Here is a 20,710-nt window from a genome sequence, read left to right as displayed (position 1 = left end):
AGCAGATCAGGTAATGGCAAGGACTGCGGTCTGAAGGAGACACAGGTAGAGCAGGAATGGCCAAGGAGAGTGCAGAGTGACCTTAGACACACGGTGTAGGATTTGGGTGATGGTGTCAGGCTTTGTGAGACTTTGTTTCTCTGTGAAGAGATTGGATGCCTGTCCACTCAGGTCGGGGATCAGACTTGGAGATGGAGATTTAAAAAACGAGAATTTAAAATTTATTTTATGTGTATAGCTGTTTTGCCTGTGTGATTATGTGCCTGGTGCCCCTGTAAGTCAGAAGAAGGCATCAGATCCCCCTGGGACTGGGGTTACAGACAGTTGTGAGCCACCATGTGGTAGCTGGGATTTGAACCAGGGTCCTCTACAAGAGCAACAAGTGCTCTTAAACACTGAGCAATGTCTCCAGCCCCAGAAATGGATATTTGAGTTAGTAAAATGGTGGCACAGGCCTGAATAGTGGAGCTGGAGGAATTTCAGTGTGTGGAGCATTTGGGGCTGGAGGCACAGCTCTGCCATTTGCTCTTGAGAACCTGAGCTCCGTGCTCAGAACCACTCCTGGTAACTCCAGTTCCAGGGGATTTGGCACCCTCTTCTGGCCTGAGAGCATCAGGCATGCACTCAGTGCCCACATGCAGGCAAAACACACATAAAAGCATTTTTTTTTTAGACTATCAAAGATTGAGCTTGGAAGTACATTTCTACCCCAGCAGCAGAGGCGAGGCAGGGAGAGAGGAGGACCACTCCACTAAAAAAATGTCTCTGGAGAAATGGAGGGAAAGTGACCCACTATGTCACTAGGACAAAGCCAGCATTGGCTTCTTCTCATCTGTTGGTATTAGATTAGAAAGTTGATGGGGGCAGAGCATCATGGGGGTCTGGGGTGTGGCCCAGTTGGTCAAGTATTTGAATAGTATGCATGGAACCTTAGGTGCAATTCTTAGAACATATAAATTGGGGCTGGAGAGATGGCTCAGCAGTTAAGAGCACCAGCTGCTCTTCTAGAGGATCTGGGTTCAAGTCCCAACACCTACATGGCAACTCACCCGTCTGTTACTCCACTTCCAGAAGATGAGACGTACATACAAGCAAAACACCCCATGCACATAAAAAAGAATAAGACATTTTAAAGTTTTTGTTTTTTTTTTTTTTTTTTTTTAAATGTGATCTCAATACTCAGGAGGGAGGTGGAGACAAGAAAATGGGGCAATTCAATGTCCTCTTTGGCCACTTAATGGCCTTGAGGCAGCCTGGACTATATAAAGCATGCCAGAGTGGGCGCCGGCCCAGTGGGAGACATGCCCCCCTCGAGCTCCTGTCCTGCCATTAGAAGCTCAGCCAAGTCCTGATTGTGGTTTAAAAGGCAGAGGCAGGCGGATCTCTGAGTTCAAGACCAGCCTGTTGTACAGAGCCAGTTCCAGGACAGCCAAAGTCAAAACCCCTTTCCCCCCCTTAAAAAGTATATATTTCTCAAAACTTACCAAGTGTTCCTCGCTTGCCGTTTTATTGATGTGTAATCACAGTAGGCCAATTACAGCAAAACGATCTGATCACACATCCACACCCAAAATACTCCAGTGGCTTCTGGTTGTTGGGGTGGAGTTCTTGCTTATATCTATACACCTGAGTATTTTGTGACTTGTCCTCCAAGGACCAGGACGTTACTTTCTTCTAAATTAATTAAATTGTCTTGAAGTACAGTTTACAGTACGTAGTATTAAGAGGGAAGAGGCCTGGTGGTGGCGGTGCACGCCTTTAATCCCTGCACTTGGGAGGCCGAGGCAGGCAGATCTCTTGAGTTTGAGGCCAGCCTGGTCTAAAAGGGAGTTCTAGGACTTACACAGAGAAGCCCTGTCTAAAATAAAAATTAATAAATACAAGAAGAAGATTAGAAAGTAGTGGGGAATGATTGGGGAGGTGTTCTGTTTTAGTAAAGAGGCCACTCACTCGTAATAGTTCCGACCTGTAATCCCAGCTCTCCCAGAGGCCGAGGCAGGCGGAGCTCCAGGCCACCCTGGTCTACACAGCGAGTTCCAGACCAGCTAGGGTGACACGGTGAGATCAGAGATGCTTCAGCCTCTTCTCCCTACCCAGAAATTATGCCGTTCCTCGGGTGTCACCGTCGCCATCAGCAGCTCAGGCGTGGGGACCGTCACAGGGCGCTGCCCACCCCAGGCCACACCCCCCAGCCCAGGGCGTGGGCGCGCCAGGGTCGCCGGGGGCGGGGCGGTGACTAATGGAGAGCCCGCCCACTGGCGGCCCCACGCCGCCGGAAGCGGAAACGGCGCTGGACGCCTGCGGAGGACTCGCAACTGCCGCCGCGATGCCGAAGGGTCCCAAGCAGCAGCCGCCCGAGCCCGAGTGGATCGGGGACGGCGAGGGCACGAGCCCCGCGGGTGAGCGGGGAGGAGGCGGGGACGGCCGGGGCGACGGCGGTCGCCGTGGGGCGTGGGCCCTGCGCATGTGCGCCGGGGGCAGAGGCCGCGCGCACGGGGCCGTCCCAGAGCCCCGGGAGGCCGACGGGAGGCGAGCCGGGGCATATGGCACCGAGGGAGGGACGAGAGGACAAGAGCCGGGGCTCGGTCGGACGGGACTGCCCAAATGTTGGCCTTGAGTTCGGATAGGGTCTGTGGTCAGGGATTCCTTTAGTACTTGTGAGATGTGCTGTGTGTGGAATGAAGGGAACAAGAAGGGGCTTGAAGTCACTTTGGGGGAGATCATAGACACGAAAGACTACAGTAATTTCACATTTGGTTTGTTTTAGTTAAAACAAACTTTAAAAAAAAAGACAACAGTCTTCTCTACATAGCTCAAACTGTCCTGGAACTCACTCTGTAGACCGTGCTGTTCTCTAGAATCCCCCTGCCTCGGCCTCCCAAGTGCTGGGATTAAAGGCGTGCGCCGCCACACCTCGTCTTAATTCAGTCTTAAGTAGCCAAAACTGTCGTGAATCTCTATGATGGGCTTATATTACGGTAACAGCGAAAAACGGAGAATGGCCTTGGTCAAGATAGACTCGGGAACACCTTTTGCCATGTTCTGGCAGTGGCTTCTGTAAGAAGGGGCAAGGAAATAGGAGTTGAGTGAAGACTGGAGAGCCGGGTCCAGCGGTCTGGACCAGACCTGGAGGCTGTCTAGACAAAGGTACACTGAGAGCTCCACTCTCAATCCAGATGCCTTGGAGGAGTAGGTAGCAGAATGTTGGTTGATAGTAATACTTGGAAAAAATATTTCTAATTCAAAGGTTTTTTTTTTTTTTTTCGTGTTTTGTTTTTTAAGCCAGGATCTCACTTTGTAGCCTTACTGGTCTAGAACTCACTATGTAGACCAGACTGGTTGGAGATCGCAGAGATCTATGTACCTCTGCCTCTTGAATGCTGGTGAAAATTACTTTATGGGTATTTTGCCTTTATACTGCATGCATGCAGTGCCTTCGGAAGTCAGAAGAGGGCCCCCTGGAACTGGAGTTGAGAGAGTTGTTAGGTGGGAATTGGATCCAGATCCTCTGGAAGAGCAGCCAGTGCTCTTAGCTGTTAAGCCATCTCTTCAGACCTGAAAATAATATTGTTTTTAAATTTGCTTGTTGGATTATTTGTTTGAGACAGGGTTTCTCTGTGTATCCCTGGCTATCCTGGAATTTACTCTGTAGAGCATGCTGGTCATGAACTCACAGAGATCCCCCTGCCTCTGTTTCCCATATGCTGGGATTAGAGGTGTGTGCCACCTCTAATAAAGTTTTTAACGAGGAAGAAGGTGAGAGTGGTATTGAGCTGTAGGATGGAAAGCACGCAAAGATGGTGTTGGTGTCTTGTTAGCTGTGTATGAACATAAGCGTACCATGTGCCATGCCTTGTCAGAAGAGGGCGTCTGGCCCCCCCCCCCCCCGAACTGGAGTTAGAGACAGTTGTGAGCCACCTGGTCTCTGTGAAAGAGCAGCCAGTGCTGTAGACGACCGAGCCAGCAGTCCAGTGCCTGTGGCGCCCAGGAGCTCGGAGAGCCTCCCCTTCCACCTGGATGTGGGTTCTGGGGATCAAGCGTGGCTCTCCGAACTTGTGCAGCAAGTGCGTGTGCTTTCTGAGCCACCTGCCAGCCCAGTGTATTTTGAAGGCTGGGTTAGAGGTTTCTCAGAGGTGACAGAGAGACGTGTCTAGGGAGAGAAGAGTTGAAGTAAGGACGTAGATGGGCGTAGTGGTGGATGAAGCCGTCTTGGAGAGTTGGGGTTCCTGCCTAAAGAGCCTCACCAGTAAGGAGGTGGTTAGGAAGGAGTCTGACAGGCTGGCTCTAAGAACAGCCAGAGAAACAAATTGGGGGGAAAGTATTTATGAAATACTACCCAACAGGCATGGTGGCGTTCACCTTTAATCCCAGCACTTGGAAGTTCAGGGGCAGATCTCTGAACTCAAGGCCAGCCTGGTCTGTATAGTGAGTTCCAAGACAGCCAGGGCTACACAGAGAAACCTGCAGGAAAGAAAAAGAAGTGCTGTCCAGATCAGAGTTCTAGACCTCTGAGTGTTTAAGATTTGCATGTATGTAATAAACTGTCTCAGGGATGGGATGCAAGTCTAAACATAAAATTCACTTTTGCTTCTTATACACCTTATAAACACAGCTTAGAGGCTTTAATGTAGCCCAGGCCAGGGATGGCCTTAACCACGCGTTGTTCCAGCCCGGCCTTGCAGTGTTGTCAGCACACAGAGTGGAGAGTGGCCTTGAACTGCTCAGGATGGTCTCAGCCTCAGCTGTTGTTTGAGACAAGGTTTCGCTGAGCTGCTTAGCCTGTTAGCTGGATTACAAATATAGGCCAGGAATGTTAATATTCAAGTGTTTTTTCTGCTTTGGAACTCAGGAGAGCTTAAGGAAAGAGCTATAGTATAGGGGGTAGGAAGAGGAGAGGCGTGGCGGAGCTCTGTCCTCGCTGACCTCTGTGAATGACCTGTGCACGGGCTTTTCTCACTCCAGCTAAGATGTCAGGCATGGTGGCTCACACTTTTAATTCTAGTACTCAGTAAGCAGAGGCAAATGAATCCCTGATTTTGAAGCCAGCAGGATCTACAGAGTAAACTCCAGGACAGCCAGGGGTACACAGAGAAACCGTGTGTGTGGGGGGGGGGCAGACCTGGTGGCTCAGGTCTGTAATCCAAATATGTGGGAGGCCAAAGCTGAAGGCCAGACTGGGCAATTTAATGAGACTCCACCTCAAAGCTAAAGGTGGAAATGAAAGACTGAGGTATGGTTGAGTTGTGGCGAGCCAGTGTGTGTGAGGCCCTAGGTCCTTGGGATTGGGCTCCACGGGCTGTCTTCACGTAAAGGTCCTGAGTGTTAGCCTTGTACACCCTCTCACCTGTGGGCTGCAGTCACCCAGTGAGTACCAGGCTCAGGCTTGAAAAGCGTTCTGGGTAGGACATGTAGAGCAGAGACTAGCGTAGGTTTCTATGTCTGGACTTAGCAAGGTACCTGGGAGGATAAGAGTCCACAGCCTAGCTGGGGCAGGAAGCAGGAAAGATGGGTAGGGCCTCTGTTAGCCTCTGAGACTATAAAGTAGGGAGACTGTCTTTTATTATCGCCAGGGTTTTTTGTTCTGTTTTGTTTCATTTTTTAGCAAAGTAGATATTCAGTAAGACTTTTCTGATAAATAAGGAGTGTGGAACACATGGAATTCAGATGCAGCGATGCTTACTGTGGGACTGAAAAGGCTCAGCAGTTAAGAACACGTCACCCACAGCAAGATGTAACTCTAGTCCCATAGAATCTGGTGCCTTCTGCTGGCATCCTGAGCACCAAGCACACAAGAAAAGACGTGCAGATAGATGCCCCTGCACGTAAAGTAAGTCCTCCTTTACAAAGGAAGCAGTGACTGAGGACGTCTCTGAGTGAGTGTGGCCCTCAGAAGCCATGGTAGTGCCCCGGCCACGGAGGGAAGTCATGTGATTAACCCTTCCTCTGTGCACGGAGAGTAGAGGGTTGCATGTGTAACGGTGGGCAGAATTGAGCAGTGGACTCGGACTCCTTTGCACCCTGAGAGACAAATAGTCTCTCTTAGGCTGGGAGACTGCGTGGGAAAGTGACCAGTTGTCCTTTGCACTGTAGGTTCATCTGCAGATGGTAATTGTCGTGGCCTGCAGCCTACACACACACACACACACACACACACACGGTACAGTGGGGTAGGGGAAAGCCCTTCTCTTCTGCTGTTCCCTGAATGTCCTTCATGCTGCAAGTCTCTCTGCCTCTCAGTGCTCTCCACCCCGTCGGTTCTGCCCGTCCCTCCCCTTGCCATCACAGAGCAGACCACCCTGAAAATACTGTAACTCTCAACAGACTTTCCCTCCCACCCTCACCCCACTCTGAAGTGAACGCGAGGCTTGACGCTGCTCCTCGGCCAACTAAAGCCCTCCCCGCAGCCTGACCATGTCCCATTTGACCGCGTGTTTCCACATGAGTGTTTCTTCTCACAGCTGGTCTAGACACGGCACTATGACCCACCTGCGCCTTCTCCTTTAAGCTTACTCCATAGGAGCCATGTGTGGCTAAGCATAAGGCTAGCTAGCCTCTCCCCCCCCCCCCAAAAAAAATCTACCTTTTCTCAGGGCCCTTGCTCTTTTGTTTTGTTTTTCTTTTTTTTTTTTAATATTTATTTATTATTTATACAATATTCTGTGTGTGTGTGTATGTCTGCAGGCCAGAAGAGGGCACCAGACCTCATTACAGATGGTGTGAGCCACCATGTGGTTGCCGGGGATTGAACTCCGGACCTTTGGAAGAGCAGGCAATGCTCTTAACCACTGAGCCATCTCTCCAGCCCCCTTGTTTTGTTTTTCAAGACAGGGTTTCTCTGAGTAACAGCTCTGTAGAGCAGATTGGCCTTGAACTCACAGATCCACCTGCCTCTGCCTCCTTAAAGGGACTAAAGGTGCGCACCACCTGCCCGGCTTAAAGAAATGTTCTAAGGAAATAGTGTTTGGAGGAGCGAACGAAAGCAGACGTGACTGTTTTGTGAGACAGCTGGAGCTCCGCTGGAGCTCGGGCTGCTGGGTGTTGGTAGCGATCTGATGTTGTGATTTTCATCTTCCAGACAAAGTGGTGAAAAAAGGCAAAAAGGACAAGAAGACCAAAAAGACGGTGAGAAAAGGAGGGTCCAGGAAGAGAAGTGTGGGCGTCCCAGATGGTCTGAGGAGGGAAAGGGACTCTGGGCGGCTGGGTAGTCTTGTCACTTGGGAAGCAGGAGGCACATGGGCTCCTGGGAGAGTCTCAAAGAATTCACATTTTTAAAAATTCAGAAAGAGCTGGGCAGTGATGATGGTGTTGCACGCCTTTAATCCCAGCACTCAGGAGGCAGAAGCAGACAAATCTCTGAGTCAAGGCCAACCTGTCCACTAGGGTGAGTTCCAGGACAGCCAGGGCTACACAGAAACCCTGTCTCGGAAAAAAAAAAAAATCAGTGGCCAGACAGTGGTAACACACTCCTTTAATCCCAGAAGCAGAAAGGGGCAGATATCTGTGAATTCAAGGGCACCCTGGTCTGTAGAGCGAGTTCCAGGACGGACTCCAAAAGCTACAGAGACTCCCTGTCTAGAAAACAAACAAAAGCTACAGAGACTCCCTGTCTAGAAAACAAACAAAAGCTACAGAGACTCCCTGTCTAGAAAACAAACAAACCCACAAAAGAACAAACGCTGCCTTACAGGCCTGGAGGTCGGGGGTCAGTGAGGTCGGGGTTCAGTGGGCACGCGCCTATCAGCCTTACACAAAAGTAGAAACCAGATGGTCTTGGGGAGCAGACATGGGTGAGAGTTAGGCATGGCGAATTCAGATAAAAAAAGATGACCACTGGCACTTTGGAAAGGAGAGAGAAGCAAGATGAGGCCTCTGTGCACACAGCTGGCAGCTTCTGAGCGGCTTGCTGCGTCTTGTCCCCTTTACAGTTCTTTGAGGAACTGGCAGTGGAAGATAAACATGCTGGGGAAGAGGAGAAAACCCAGAAGGAGAAGGAGCAGCAGCAGCAGCAGCAGCAGGTACCCATGATGGGCTGGGAACCCCAGGACATCTCGGACACACCAGCCCCTCTGAGCCCTCGGCTGATAGGACTTAGTTAACTCCACATTCTTTCAGCAGCAGAAGAAGAAGCGAGACACCCGAAAAGGCCGACGGAAGAAGGATGTGGACGACGATGGTGAAGAGAAAGAGCTCATGGAGCGTCTTAAGCAGCTCTCTGTGCCAGCCAGTGATGAGGAGGATGAGGGTAAGTTTCTGGAGGGGACACCAGGCGGTGGTGGCGCACGCCTTTAACCCCAAACTCGGGAGGCAGAGGCAGGGATCTCTGAGTTCAAGGCCAGCTTAGTCTACAAAGCAAGTTCAGGATAGCCAGGACTGTTACACAGAGAAACTGTCTCAAAAAGAAAGAAAGAAAAGGAAAGGAACCTGAGGGGCAGGGAGGCATCCGAAATTCATGGTTGGTGGGGAGTAAGGCCTCATTCCTTGCAAGGTCTTTGTGTTGGTGAAGTGAAGGAGCCAGACACTGGAATCTTCTTGACCACTTCCTCTCCTTGTCCTTTCAGTGCCTGCGCCAGTTCCCCGAGGAGGGAAGAAGGCCAAGGTGAGCTGTCAGTAGGTGAGTAGAGACTCCTAAGGGCAACCACTGCTGCCCCACTGACGTCAGTGGCCTTTTCCTGCAGGGTGGCAATGTTTTTGAAGCCCTGATTCAGGATGACAGTGACGATGACGAGGAGGAAGAGAAGCATGCTCCCAAGCCTGCCAAACCAGAGAAGAATCGCATCAACAAGGTGAGGCGCGGCCTCACAGGTGTGCGTTTCCTGCTTGTAAACCAGCTCGCCTAAGTTTGCCCTGGTCGTGCTGCCAGAACTCATCTTTAGAGTTGTCTGTCTTGCCGTAGTCTTCAGAGGCTAAAACTCCAAATCTGAAACAAAGACCTCCACCTGCCTCTCCCCTTGGGGCTCTGCCGTGGCATTGCAGCAGTTTGGCTGCGTCCTTGCTTAAGCCTTTGCTGTCCGCGCGCGCTGCTGCTGCTGCTGCTGCTGCTGCCGCCCCCTAGCCTTCTAGCTCTTGTCTGGTTTACTCCAGCTTGAGTGGCACTTTCTGGGTCTCATGTCTCGTCTCCCGTCTCCCGTCTCCCCCCCCCCCAGCCCTTTTGAACCATGGCGGGCTCACTGGAAATGTGTTTGTAAGTGGCAGAGTAGCAAAGTCATCTGTGTGTGTCCCGCAGGCTGTGTCTGAGGAGCAGCAGCCTGGGCTCAAGAACAGACGGGGAAAGGAGGAGAAGTCCAAAGGGAAGGCCAAGGTGAGGGCTGCAGGTGAGGGCTGCAGGCGATGGCCCCCGTCAGTGGAGCATTTCCTCAGGCCTGTCTTTCCCTTGTTAGCCTCAGAATAAATGTGCTGCTCCAGACAGTGAAGGAGAAGATGATGAAGAACTAACTAAAGAGAAGGAGCCTCCCAAGCAAGGGAAGGATAGAGAAAAAGCCAAGAAGGCAGAGCAGGTCTGTGTTCTGCTGGGGCCCAGGGTGGGAGGGGTGAAGTCTGCTGCTGTCCCGGTGCTCGGGAGACAGGCAGAACTGAGTTCCAGCACAGCCAGGACTGTAGAGAAGGGCACCGAAGTAGTTTTTAGGTTTGTATTTCTGTCTCATCTTTTTTACAACTCTTGGAAAGTGACAGCTATTTTATCCCATGGGCCATGTGAAGACAGGCATTGGGTCAGGTTTGGCCCAGAGGCTGGAACTGCAGCACTGCATGGGAGAGGAAAAGGCCTGGAGTTTGCCTCTGATGATCTTGGCTCTGTCTGTACCGTTCGTTGGCACTGTGATCTAGAACACGCCTTGTCATGTTCTGGTCTCAGTTATCACGTCTGGATGCTGTCGTCTCTCTCATGCTCAGGCTGCACACTGCACAGTCTTTTCTTTGCATGTTAGTGACAGAAATTCATTTGTCCACCCTCGGTTACACCTGGAAGTTAGTCACTTACCACACAATCTCACAACCGCTGGTTCTGGTGGCGGTGTTGAACAAGGGCTGTATGCAGACCAGTGCTCGGGATGAGTGAGAGCCGACCATAAGCTGGACCAGGCTGGGTGGGGAGGACAGCTCCCTGCCCCACTCGGATGCACGGCAGTCCCAAAGGGAGCTTTTCTTTGTCTGTCTGTTTCTGGGTTTGAGTTTTTTGTTTTGCTTGTTTTTGTTACCGTTTTTATTTGGTTTTTCAAGACAAGATATTCTGTGTAGCCCTAACTGTCTTGGAACTCACTCTGTAGACCAGGAGATAGCACTCACTGTCTCAGCCCCCCACCCCCAGATCAGCTTTCTAGGACGTCAGTCCTTGGTGTGCTGCTGCTGCTTCTGATTGTTTCTTTATTGCCACGTGCTCTCACAGGGCGGAGAGGAAGAGAGAGAAGAGGAGGAGGGAGAGTCGAAGGCAAATGACCCCTATGCCCACCTTAGCAAAAAGGAAAAGAAAAAGCTAAAGAAACAGGTCAGCCTTGCTCTTCATGGTGTCTGCGGGTTTGTAAGGCCAGATATGAGGAGAGCTTTGGGGGCTGCTTGACGCAGAGCAGCTGAAAGGAGGGTGTGTCCCTCAGCCCCTCTCAGCCATGACAGGGTGGAGCACTGTGTTGTGACAGGAGTGTCCTTTCCCTCCCCAGATGGACTATGAACGCCAGGTGGAGTCTTTAAAAGCAGCCAATGCTGCAGAGAATGACTTCTCCGTGTCCCAGGCAGAGGTGTCCTCCCGCCAGGCAATGCTAGAAAATGCGTCTGACATCAAGGTGAGACGGACAGCAAAGGCCTGTCCTCGCTTTCTCTCGGGCTCTTGGTAGCCCCAGAAAGCGTGTAAAGGAGTGGATGCACTAGGAAGAAGGTTCTGCCGGCCTGAGCAAGGTGGCAGAAATAAGAGGACCCATGCTTGGAGGGAAGGGGTAGAAAGGCTGGCCCACTGAGGAAAGTGGAGATTTCTCATGTGTGTGTTTGTGTGCATGTTTGTCCTGGGTTCACCCAATCTGTCGGTTACAGTTGGAAAAGTTCAGCATCTCAGCCCATGGCAAGGAGCTGTTTGTCAATGCCGACCTATACATCGTCGCTGGCCGCCGCTACGGGCTGGTGGGACCCAATGGGTGAGAAGATGGGGCTGAAGGGGAAAGGAGGATGCTCTGGGTGGCTGGGTCCTCATGGTTTTTGTTCTCCAGCAAAGGCAAGACCACACTCCTGAAGCACATCGCCAACCGTGCCCTGAGCATCCCCCCTAACATCGATGTGCTGCTGTGCGAGCAGGGTGAGGCAGCGAGGGGCTGGGGGGGACGGGGTGGGCGCAGGGTGAGGTGGGGGGGGGGGTAGGAGCGCTGCCTACGTCAGGTGGCCGGGACTGGCGTTGACGTCTGGACCTGCCTGTCCTCAGAGGTGGTGGCTGACGAAACGCCAGCAGTGCAGGCTGTGCTTCGTGCGGACACCAAGCGACTCAAGTTGCTGGAGGAAGAGCGGCAGCTCCAGGGGCAGCTGGAGCAGGGGGATGACACGGCCGCTGAGAGGCTGGAAAAGGTAGAGGAGCTGCTGCGGGGAGGCATGGTGAGCCCAGGGGTCTTGGGACCCTTGGACATGGGTCCTCCTCTCTGTCCTCCCAGGTCTATGAGGAATTGAGGGCTACTGGGGCAGCGGCTGCAGAGGCCAAGGCAAGGCGGATCCTGGCTGGCTTGGGCTTTGACCCTGAGATGCAGAATCGTCCCACGCAGAAGTTCTCGGGGGGTTGGCGCATGCGGGTCTCCCTGGCAAGGTGGGCCCTACTGCTACTCTGCCCTTTCTTTTCTCTTTCCTTTCTTCCAAGGCCATTTTAGCAGTCAGGTTTGAGGCCATGGTACACTACCCTCACTGCAGTGTGGGAGCTCAGGGCATTCTCCCTTGTGGTCCCTGTCTAATAGAAAGTTCTCGTTAAGTTCTGCCAGCCAGGGGCTCCGGGTCTGCTGACCTTGCCCTCCATTCCTCCTTAGGGCACTGTTCATGGAACCCACACTGCTGATGCTGGATGAGCCCACCAACCACCTGGACCTCAACGCCGTCATCTGGCTCAATAAGTGCGTGGCCTGTGTACTCCACCTTTGTGTCGTTGGCTCCCATTGGCTGCTTTCCCTGTTCCCGCCCCTTATTATAACACCCCACACCCCTTTCTATACTGCAGCTACCTTCAGGGCTGGAGGAAGACGTTGCTGATTGTCTCGCATGACCAGGGCTTTCTGGACGACGTCTGCACTGATATCATCCACCTTGATGCCCAAAGGCTCCATTACTACAGGGGCAATTACAGTAAGGAAGCTCTCGTGGGGCGGTGGGCAGGTGGACCTCCCCTCCCCCTCCTGGGCAGGACCTGAGTAGCAGGCCCTGGGCTGGTGATGTGCTGTGTCTTCAAACCTCCATACATGGCTTCTCTCCCCAATTCACTGTCCCTGGCTGTTCCTCTGCCCCCAGTGACCTTCAAGAAGATGTACCAGCAGAAGCAGAAAGAACTGTTAAAGCAATACGAAAAACAGGAGAAGAAGCTGAAGGAGCTGAAGGCTGGGGGCAAGTCTACCAAGCAGGCAGTGCGTTTCCAAGCTTGTGGAGAGCAGGGTGGGAGAGCCTGTGGGACTGAGCCCGCATGGATTGCTGCCTTCTTCCCTCATCCAGGAAAAGCAAACAAAGGAAGTCCTGACTCGAAAACAGCAGAAATGCCGTCGGAAAAACCAGGATGAGGAGTCTCAGGAGCCCCCTGAGCTCCTGAAGCGCCCCAAGGAATACACCGTGCGCTTCACCTTCCCAGACCCGCCACCTCTCAGCCCACCTGTGCTCGGCCTGCACGGTGAGTGACCACTGCTGCCATGGACAGCAGAGCCCCGAGCCTTAGCTTTGCACCGAAGTTCTAGCCCTTTCCTCCAAGGCCAGGCCTCTGCGATGACTGGGAAGTTATAAATGGCTGCTTTTTCTCAGGTGTGACATTTGGCTATGAGGGGCAGAAGCCCCTCTTTAAGAACCTGGATTTTGGCATCGACATGGACTCACGGAGTGAGTTGGTCCTGGGTGACATGGGTGTGGAGCATCAGTCTCAAGACTGAGGCTGCTTCTCTGACCACCTGTCTCCTTCCAGTTTGTATCGTGGGCCCCAACGGTGTGGGGAAGAGCACGCTGCTGCTGCTGCTGACTGGCAAGCTGACACCAGTGAGTCCCAAAGCTAGAAGGGAGAGGAGAGGACCCAGCATATCACCCTTGTAGGCTGATAGAAGTGTGCAGGCTGGGGGAACGCACAGTCCCGGACATCCCGTTTATCTGTTGCCTCTGCACTGCTGGGGAGTGAACCTGGAACCCCTGACACACTGTATTCTCCATCTTGTTTTAAGATACTGTCTTGTTAAACTACCCTGTCCTTTCTTAGCCTTAGGTAGCTGGGATTGCAGTGTATGCCACCACCCAGCTCAGCTCTGGGTCACTGCAGGGGAATCTGGTGTCTCCCTCGGTGCCCTCCTTGCCTCCTTGCACCCAATTTCTCTTTCTTGGGTTCATTTATTCCCAGCCCAAGTCTGATATTTGTTTCTCTTAAGAAAACATTGAGATAGACCTGGTGGCTCGCACTCATAAACGTAGCTCTGGAGTCTGAGAGGGGTATTGTGATGAATTCGAGGCTAGCCTGGGCTGCAGAATAAGGCCATCTCGGGAGGGAGGGAGGGAGGGAGGGAGGGAGGGAGGGAGGGAGGGAGGGAGGGAGGGAGGGAAAAAGGGAAAAACTGGCTATGGTGTCACAACCCTTCTGCCTCCCTGTTACAACCCTTCTGCCTCCCTGTTCTTGCATTTTCCTTGCAGACCAATGGGGAAATGAGAAAGAACCATCGCCTGGTAAGTTGGCCTTGGGACTGAGGTGTGGAAGTCTTGCAGAAAACAGGACTCCAACTGATTACCTCCCTCTCCTCTTGGGCAGAAAATTGGCTTCTTTAACCAGCAGTATGCCGAGCAGCTGCACATGGAGGAGACGCCCACCGAGTACCTGCAGAGGAGCTTCAACCTGCCCTACCAGGATGCCCGCAAGTGCTTGGGCCGCTTTGGCCTGGAGAGCCATGCCCACACCATCCAGATCTGCAAACTCTCCGGTACTGCCACTCTCGGTGCCCGAGGAGGTGACCTCATCGACTCCCCCATGTCCTGAGCACATAACGGGAGTCTCAATACCTTTCCTTCTGTGGCAGGTGGGCAGAAAGCCCGAGTGGTGTTTGCAGAGCTGGCCTGTCGGGAGCCCGATGTCCTCATCCTGGTAAGTGGGCAGTCACAGGAGGGGGCTTGAGGGTGAGCACTGCAAACACAGGGCCGCAGTGCTCAGCACGGACCGCTCCGCTCCTTCTCCACAGGATGAGCCGACCAATAACTTAGACATAGAGTCTATCGACGCCCTGGGGGAGGCCATCAATGAGTACAAAGGAGCTGTGATTGTTGTTAGCCACGACGCCCGACTCATCACAGAAACCAACTGCCAGTTGTGGGTGGTGGAGGAGCAGGGTGTCAGTCAAATCGACGGCGACTTCGATGACTACAAGCGAGAGGTGTTGGAGGCCCTGGGTGAAGTCATGATCAATCGACCACGGGATTGAGCTCCCCTCCTGGAAGCCTGCTGAGACAAGCTCCTGTGGCCAGAATCTCTGCCCACCCCCTTTCTATCCACCTAGAAGCCTGCTGTGTCTGCTGCCAACTGCAGCCCATGGACCATGGAGGTGGAGTGTTGACTTGATGTGTGGATTGTGTCCTTCCCACTGAAGGGCTGTTCCCCTCAGATAGCTGAGGTGACCTTTGCTGTGGTAGAGTCCCCTCTTGCCACTCAGAACTGACACTGTCCGGTCCTCCTTCTGAAAGGTGGTCTGGTCCTGACTCACTGACACAAACAGTCGGAACCACAGCGGCTGTGGCCACTTGTCTGGTGGGGACTCGGGCAGGAAAGGAGAGCTGCTGAACTGGAAGCTCCTTTTAGAGGGGAGGAAATAAAGGAGAGGGGTGCTGATGCCCTGTCCCTGTGTGGAGTTCCTCTCCTCCCCAGCCAGTGTGCCTGCTGTACCCTCAGGGAAGGGAAAATGACCAAGCCCACCCCTGGAATGAAGTAGTGCTCCACCCTGTGCTTAGGGCTCCAGGACACTGATCTAAGGCCAACAGTCCCTGTGGGCACAGGACACAGAGCTGTAGCTCCAGCACCCAGGGGGTGCAGGGAGGCTCATTTGCTACATGAGTTATGCCTTAAAATTGGGGCATTACGGAAGACTAGGGGAGAGAAAGGCTCTGCTTCCGTGAATGGTTAGAGAAGACTTGAAAACTCAGGACATTTATGATACAACTGACTGCCGTGTGCCTAATTTTGGTTAAAAAGGACAGTTCCAGAGATGGGTTACTTGATGACAGCTCATGGAGCCAGTCCACGCCTGAGAGGGAGATCCAGCTGGTGGGGTTTGTCCGTCCACTCAAACATGGCTGGAAGGGAAGAGAGGAAGGCTTGTGTTTGTAGAGGATGTCACAATGGGGAGTCCAGAAGTGGACAGCGTGATGAGCTGTAGAACCTCCAAGTGGGCCCTGTGGAGAGAAGGGAAAGACGGGAACAGCTAGCTCTGCAGTGGAGACTGGGGCTGTGCCCCTCTGAAGGGATTTTCAGTGCAGCCACCATGGAGTCCTTGCCAGGTGACTGGAGATCCTGACTGACCTGGTACCCATCTGGACAGCGGAGCTGGTGTGCTCTTGAGGTTGTTGAGGTATCAGATGGTAGTCGGTCCTAAGCTGCTGTCCAGGGAGAGCACTACATGCCCTCACATCTAGATGAGACCATGCAGAAATGACAGGGTGTTACCTAGCGAATACCAAGAACGTGGGTGTCAGTGGGTAGTGGAGCACACCTTTAATCCAGTACTCTGAAGGCAGAGGCAGGCAACACTACACAGAAAAACTTTGTCTGGAAAAGCTAAAGAGAAACTTGATGTGAGGGTGTGGTGTGTGTGTGCATGTAGTCGGACAGCTGCACAAAGCCCAGGCTGTCCACCAGTTTCTCCCATGAACAGTGTGTGTGGGGTTAGAAATGTCTTCCCTTAGATGTGGGTGGGGAATTGTCCCTCAAAAAGAAAAATGGGCTGGAGAGATGGCTCAGTTAAGAGCACTAACTGCTCTAATAGAGGACCTGGGTTCAATTCCCAGCACCCACATGGCAGCTCACAACTGTAAATCCAGTTCTAGGGGATCTGACACCATCACACCAATGCACATAAATTGTAAAAAAAAAAATAAATAAAACAGGAATGAACACAAGAGAGAGACAATCACTGCAAGTCTGAAGAAACAATTTTATTAGTCATGTTTTATTCATGAGCTGAATTTTTGTGTTTGAGACAGGGTCTCGCTGTGTGGGTCTGGCTAGCCTGGAACTTGCTATCTAGACCATAGCTGGCCTGGTCTACACAGAGACCTGTCTGCCTTTGCGGCACCGGCACGCCTTCCCACCAGTGCACCGCCGTACCCAGCTTTATTTTTAAACACCTGCAGGGAATATAGAAATGTTTCATATAATGAGCATCAGAAATTTTGGGGTTCTTTGAAGTAGGGAGTCATTCTGTAGTCTAGCTCAGGCCAGGCCTTGATGTGAGCCCAACTGCAGCACTTGTAGGTGGTTAAGGGCACCTGCTGCTCTTTCAGAGGATCCAGGTTCAGCCCTGGCACCCACATAGCACAGCTGTCTGTAACTCCACTTACAGGGGATCCAGCACCCTCCTTTGGCTTCCGTGCATGTGGTGCACTTACATGTAGATAACATAAGCATAAAAGAATCTTTAAAGTGTGGGGGGAGGGCAGCACTGGAGATAGCTCGGTTCAGAGCATTGACTGTGGCCAGGCCTAGTGATGCACGCCTGTAACCCCAGGAGGCAGAGGCGGGCAAATCCTGGTGAGTTCCAGGCCAGCCTGGTCTACAGAGCTACTTCCAGGACAGCTAGGGACTACACAGGAAAACCCTGTCTCGAAAAAACACAAAACAAGAAACCACACTTGGACCAAAGGATGGTGGAGTTGATATGCTCAGCCTGTCTTTGTGATGGGAAAAAAGAAAAAAAAATCAATCTTGTGTGTATGGGTGTCTAACTTCACAGTTCTAGGGTCAGTTACCTCACTAGTGACCACACCCATATTTTTTTTAATTTATAATTTTCTCATTCTTATATACCTGTACGTGAGTTTGCATATGTTGGGATAGGGGTGTAGGGTGTGCAGAGGTCAGAAGAGGGTATTGGATTCTCTGGAGCTGGAATTCAAGGCAGTTGTGAGTCACCTGACTGATATGGGTGCAAAAAATGTGAGAGGGGGAAGGTGGGAGGGAGGGAGGGAGGGAGGGAGGGCAGGCAGAAGGAAGAAAAAGGAAGAGAGTCTTGGGCTTGTAGGAGATGAAGAAAAGAAGTAATGGAGCCTTGGAGAGAGATACAAGGAGAGCTGTGACCACAGGCTGGTTAGTTAACCCTCAAGGTGGGAGAGGATAATTTTTAGCTATGTGAGAGCTAAGAGGTCTACCCTCATGTGGCCAATACTCAGAATGACAGTCAAGACACCTGCCAACTTGGATTGCAGTCTCAGGATCCTCCTACCAGTTTGTCCTGGGTGCCTGGGATCCTGTTGGGATCCGATGAACACCAAGCATTCAGGACCAGCATTCTCTTGCTGCTTACATCCCAGTTTCTCCTCCTTCCCCAACTCGGTATCCTTCAAGGTCTTCTGCCTCTCTTCAAATCCTATTCCATCAGCTAGACATCCTGGGGAAGGCTGGTTTTGAAACAATCTCACTCTGAATCCTTGGCTGGTCTGAAATTCTATGCAGACCAGGATGGTCGCAAGCTCAGAGATCTGCTGGGTTCTGCCTCCTGCATATTGGAATTAAAGATGTGCGTCATACCTGAACTCTAAAAGTTCTATCATGCGTGGTGGGGGCATACACATGCCACAGCAAGTCTATGGAGGTTAGAGGACAATTACAGGAGCCATTCTCTACTTCCACCGTATGGAGCTCAAACTCGGCAAAACCACTTTTTCTTCTTTTTAGACTATGTATATGACTGTTTTGTCTCCCTGTAAGTATATGGGTGCATCACACATATGCCTGGTGCCTGTGGAGGTCAGAAGAGGGTCAGATTGTTCTATTGCTGTGATGAAAAACAACTTAAAGCAGCTCGAGGAGGAAAGTGTTTATTTGGCTCACACTTCCATACCTAGTCCATCATTGAAGGGACTGAAATAGGGCAGGAATCTGACAGGCAGGAGCTAACACAGAGGCCACAGGAGTACTGACCCTGTTCCCCGCCTCCTTTGTAGTGATATTTTTTCTTTTTTTTAAGATATATTTATTATGTATACAACATTCCTTCCATGTATGCTTGCATGCCAAAAGAGGGCACCAGATCTCATTACAGATGGCTGTGAGCCACCATGTGGTTGCTGGGAATCGAACTCTGGACCTCTGGAAGAGAGCAGTCAGTGCTCTTAACCCCTGAGCCATCTCTCCAGCCCCCTGTAGTGATATTTGTATTTTAATTTGTATTTTAAGCTTGCAGCTTGCCTTTAGTTCAGAGAGCAAAGCAGCCGCACTGATCAGCCTTACAGAACAGGCAGTGGGGACACACACCTTTAACCCCAGTAGCCACACTAGTTTGCCATAGAAACTGGGTGGTAGTGGTGCACGCCTTTAATCCTAGCCCTAGAGAGGATTATAAAACGGAGGGACAGCTCTCACAGTCTCATTCTGAGGATTCCTGGAGGCAGCATCGCCATTTAGGAAAAAGGTAGAGGTAGAAGCCAGTGGTTGGCTGTTTTTCTTTTCTGACATGCAGGTTGAACCCCAGCCTATCTCTGTTTTTTGTTTGTCTCTGTAGCTTTGGAGCCTGTCCTGGAACTCGCTCTGTAGACCAGGCTGGCCTCGAACTCACAGAGATCCCCCTGCCTCTGCCTCTGGAAGCAAAGGTGTGCACCACTGTTGGCCATCTGGATCTCACAGGATTCCCAGTTGAGCTTTCTCCTCTCTGATGGCTCTAGCCAGTGTCAAGTTGACATAAACTAGCCAGCAGGCACATCGCGGCAGAACTGGAGTTAGGGTGGTTATAGATGTCCCACACAGATGCTGGAATTGAAACCCCGGTCCTCTCTGCAAGTGCTCTAAGCCAAACCCGCTCTCCACCCCCACCCCGCTTTTATTAAAAGAAGCAAGAATCACTGGATGTTGGTGGCATATGCCTTTAATCCCAGCACTCAGGAGGCTGATCTCTGTGAATTTTGAGGCCAGCTTGGTCTACAAAGCAAGTTACAGGACAGCCTGTTAACAGAGAAACCCTGTTTCAGAAAAAAGCAAGAGCCAAAACACACCAGGGGTTAAATAAGCTGCTTCTCTTTCCACTGTTTATTATTAATGTACAAAATATACAAAATCAAAAGAAAAAACTCCTCAAATCCATTGTGGTTCTAACCCAAGACCCTGCACAAAACCAACCCACTGTTTTCATAGAAAACAAACTGATGCTCAGACAGGGAGGAGAGGAGGGGCGGGGCCTCCTGCTGACCTGCCCAGGAAGCCTCACACTGACGGGGTTCTGTAGGGTAAGGAGCAAGCCCACTCCTACAGGCAGTGCATGTAGTGCGTCAGGCCTGGGATACCCGGTGAAGCTGATAAAAACTGGTCTCACGGAAGTGTTTAATGGAGTCTCTAAAATGGCTGCAGGCAAGAGTGGCCTAACACTGCAGGCCTGCCCTCTGCCAGCTACGACGTTTAACTGGATGTGGCTGTGAATGCGCCATCACTGAACCTAGCTGACCCACAATGACCTGGGTCCTAACAGTTACAGTCTTCCTTGAGAAAGGACTCACCAGTGACTGGCCCATGCAGGCACAAGGGGGGTGGTTCCAGAACTCAATTCTGCCAGCTTGAGCCCTCAGTGCAGTGGGCTATATGGCGCTCCTCACCACCCCTCGTCCTGTGAGGATATGGACTTGGCTTGGATGGTTTCTGTGTGCAAGTGGAGAGCAGAGGTCTCCAGCGTGACCAGCTTTAGGTTCTCAGGCATGGGGCTAATACTGGAAGGGGTTTGGGGCACAGGGCAGATCTCAGCATAAAGTGAAGCCAGCCATCTCAGCAGTCCAGCATCTAGAGTGTGTCCAGTCTCTCTCCTCTCCAGACTGGAGGGGATATGTACATCAATGTGCACCAGTGATCAGAAACCCCCCGGAACCCAACCAGGTGGGAACTGAGGGGGCTGGCTCCTCATCAGCTGGGGAAAAGGGGAAGTGGGCCTCACAGAAGCCATAACCGAGTGGAAGGAGCAAGGCTGCAGTCCACAGGGGCGGGAAGGGCAGGAGGCCTAGGGCAGCGGGGGCCCGTTGACCCCAGGGTGATAGAAGGCACAGTTGTTCTCGTAGCGGCAGCTGCCCTTCATCATGAAGTGTCGACAGACGGGGCGGTTGGACATATCTGCAGGACGGGACGACGGCAGAAGGTTAGACATCAGCTGAGAGACCACCCCTCCCACCGAAGACCTCAGAGACAGTGTGTAAGACAAAGGTCAGAAACTACACAGAGAAGGCCAGGAGACAGAACCCTCACCTCCTCCATGACTGTGGCCTCCATCATGCCCTCGGTGGCCGCCTCCCCCATGGCCATCATGACTGCGGTGCTCATGAGGTGGTGGCCCTCGATTGGGGTCAT

General features: G+C 52.0%; 1 protein-coding gene across 4 annotated transcripts; it reads left to right on the top strand.

Moving 5' to 3' along the window:
• The first annotated feature begins 2,278 nt into the window (after nt 1-2,278).
• Nucleotides 2,279-15,007, top strand: Abcf1 (ATP binding cassette subfamily F member 1). Of its 4 annotated transcripts, none has more exons than XM_038343421.2 (24): nt 2,279-2,399; nt 7,076-7,122; nt 7,926-8,015; nt 8,122-8,242; nt 8,559-8,596; nt 8,676-8,783; nt 9,224-9,298; nt 9,378-9,494; nt 10,382-10,480; nt 10,650-10,772; nt 11,017-11,117; nt 11,190-11,275; nt 11,399-11,538; nt 11,622-11,770; nt 11,985-12,068; nt 12,173-12,297; nt 12,460-12,572; nt 12,658-12,829; nt 12,958-13,032; nt 13,115-13,185; nt 13,825-13,857; nt 13,940-14,108; nt 14,205-14,269; nt 14,364-15,007. In XM_038343421.2, exons 1-24 carry the CDS (start codon nt 2,327-2,329, stop codon nt 14,601-14,603), a joined length of 2,514 nt encoding a protein of 837 aa, XP_038199349.1. In that variant the 5' UTR covers nt 2,279-2,326; the 3' UTR covers nt 14,604-15,007. The 4 variants fall into 4 exon arrangements, with proteins under 4 accessions (XP_038199349.1, XP_038199348.1, XP_038199347.1 ...); XM_038343420.2 differs by having other exon boundaries at nt 8,119-8,242; XM_038343419.2 differs by having other exon boundaries at nt 8,116-8,242.
• The last annotated feature ends 5,703 nt before the right edge of the window (nt 15,008-20,710 follow it).

The sequence above is a fragment of the Arvicola amphibius genome, chromosome 9 (genome assembly GCF_903992535.2).
Source record: "Arvicola amphibius chromosome 9, mArvAmp1.2, whole genome shotgun sequence".
NCBI classification, from domain to species: domain Eukaryota; kingdom Metazoa; phylum Chordata; class Mammalia; order Rodentia; family Cricetidae; genus Arvicola; species Arvicola amphibius.
The sequence above is the reverse complement of the archived record's forward strand: the minus strand, read 5'-3'. Positions and strand labels throughout refer to the sequence as shown.

Bases quoted from the DNA above. Each gene is read 5' to 3' on its own strand.
- Abcf1 (XM_038343418.2), top strand. From the start codon at position 2,327: ATGCCGAAGGGTCCCAAGCAGCAGCCGCCCGAGCCCGAGTGGATCGGG. The intron at 12,830-12,957 runs GTGAGTGACCAC...GCTTTTTCTCAG, and splicing joins ACCTGTGCTCGGCCTGCACG to GTGTGACATTTGGCTATGAG. The intron at 13,186-13,824 runs GTGAGTCCCAAA...TTTTCCTTGCAG, and splicing joins TGACTGGCAAGCTGACACCA to ACCAATGGGGAAATGAGAAA.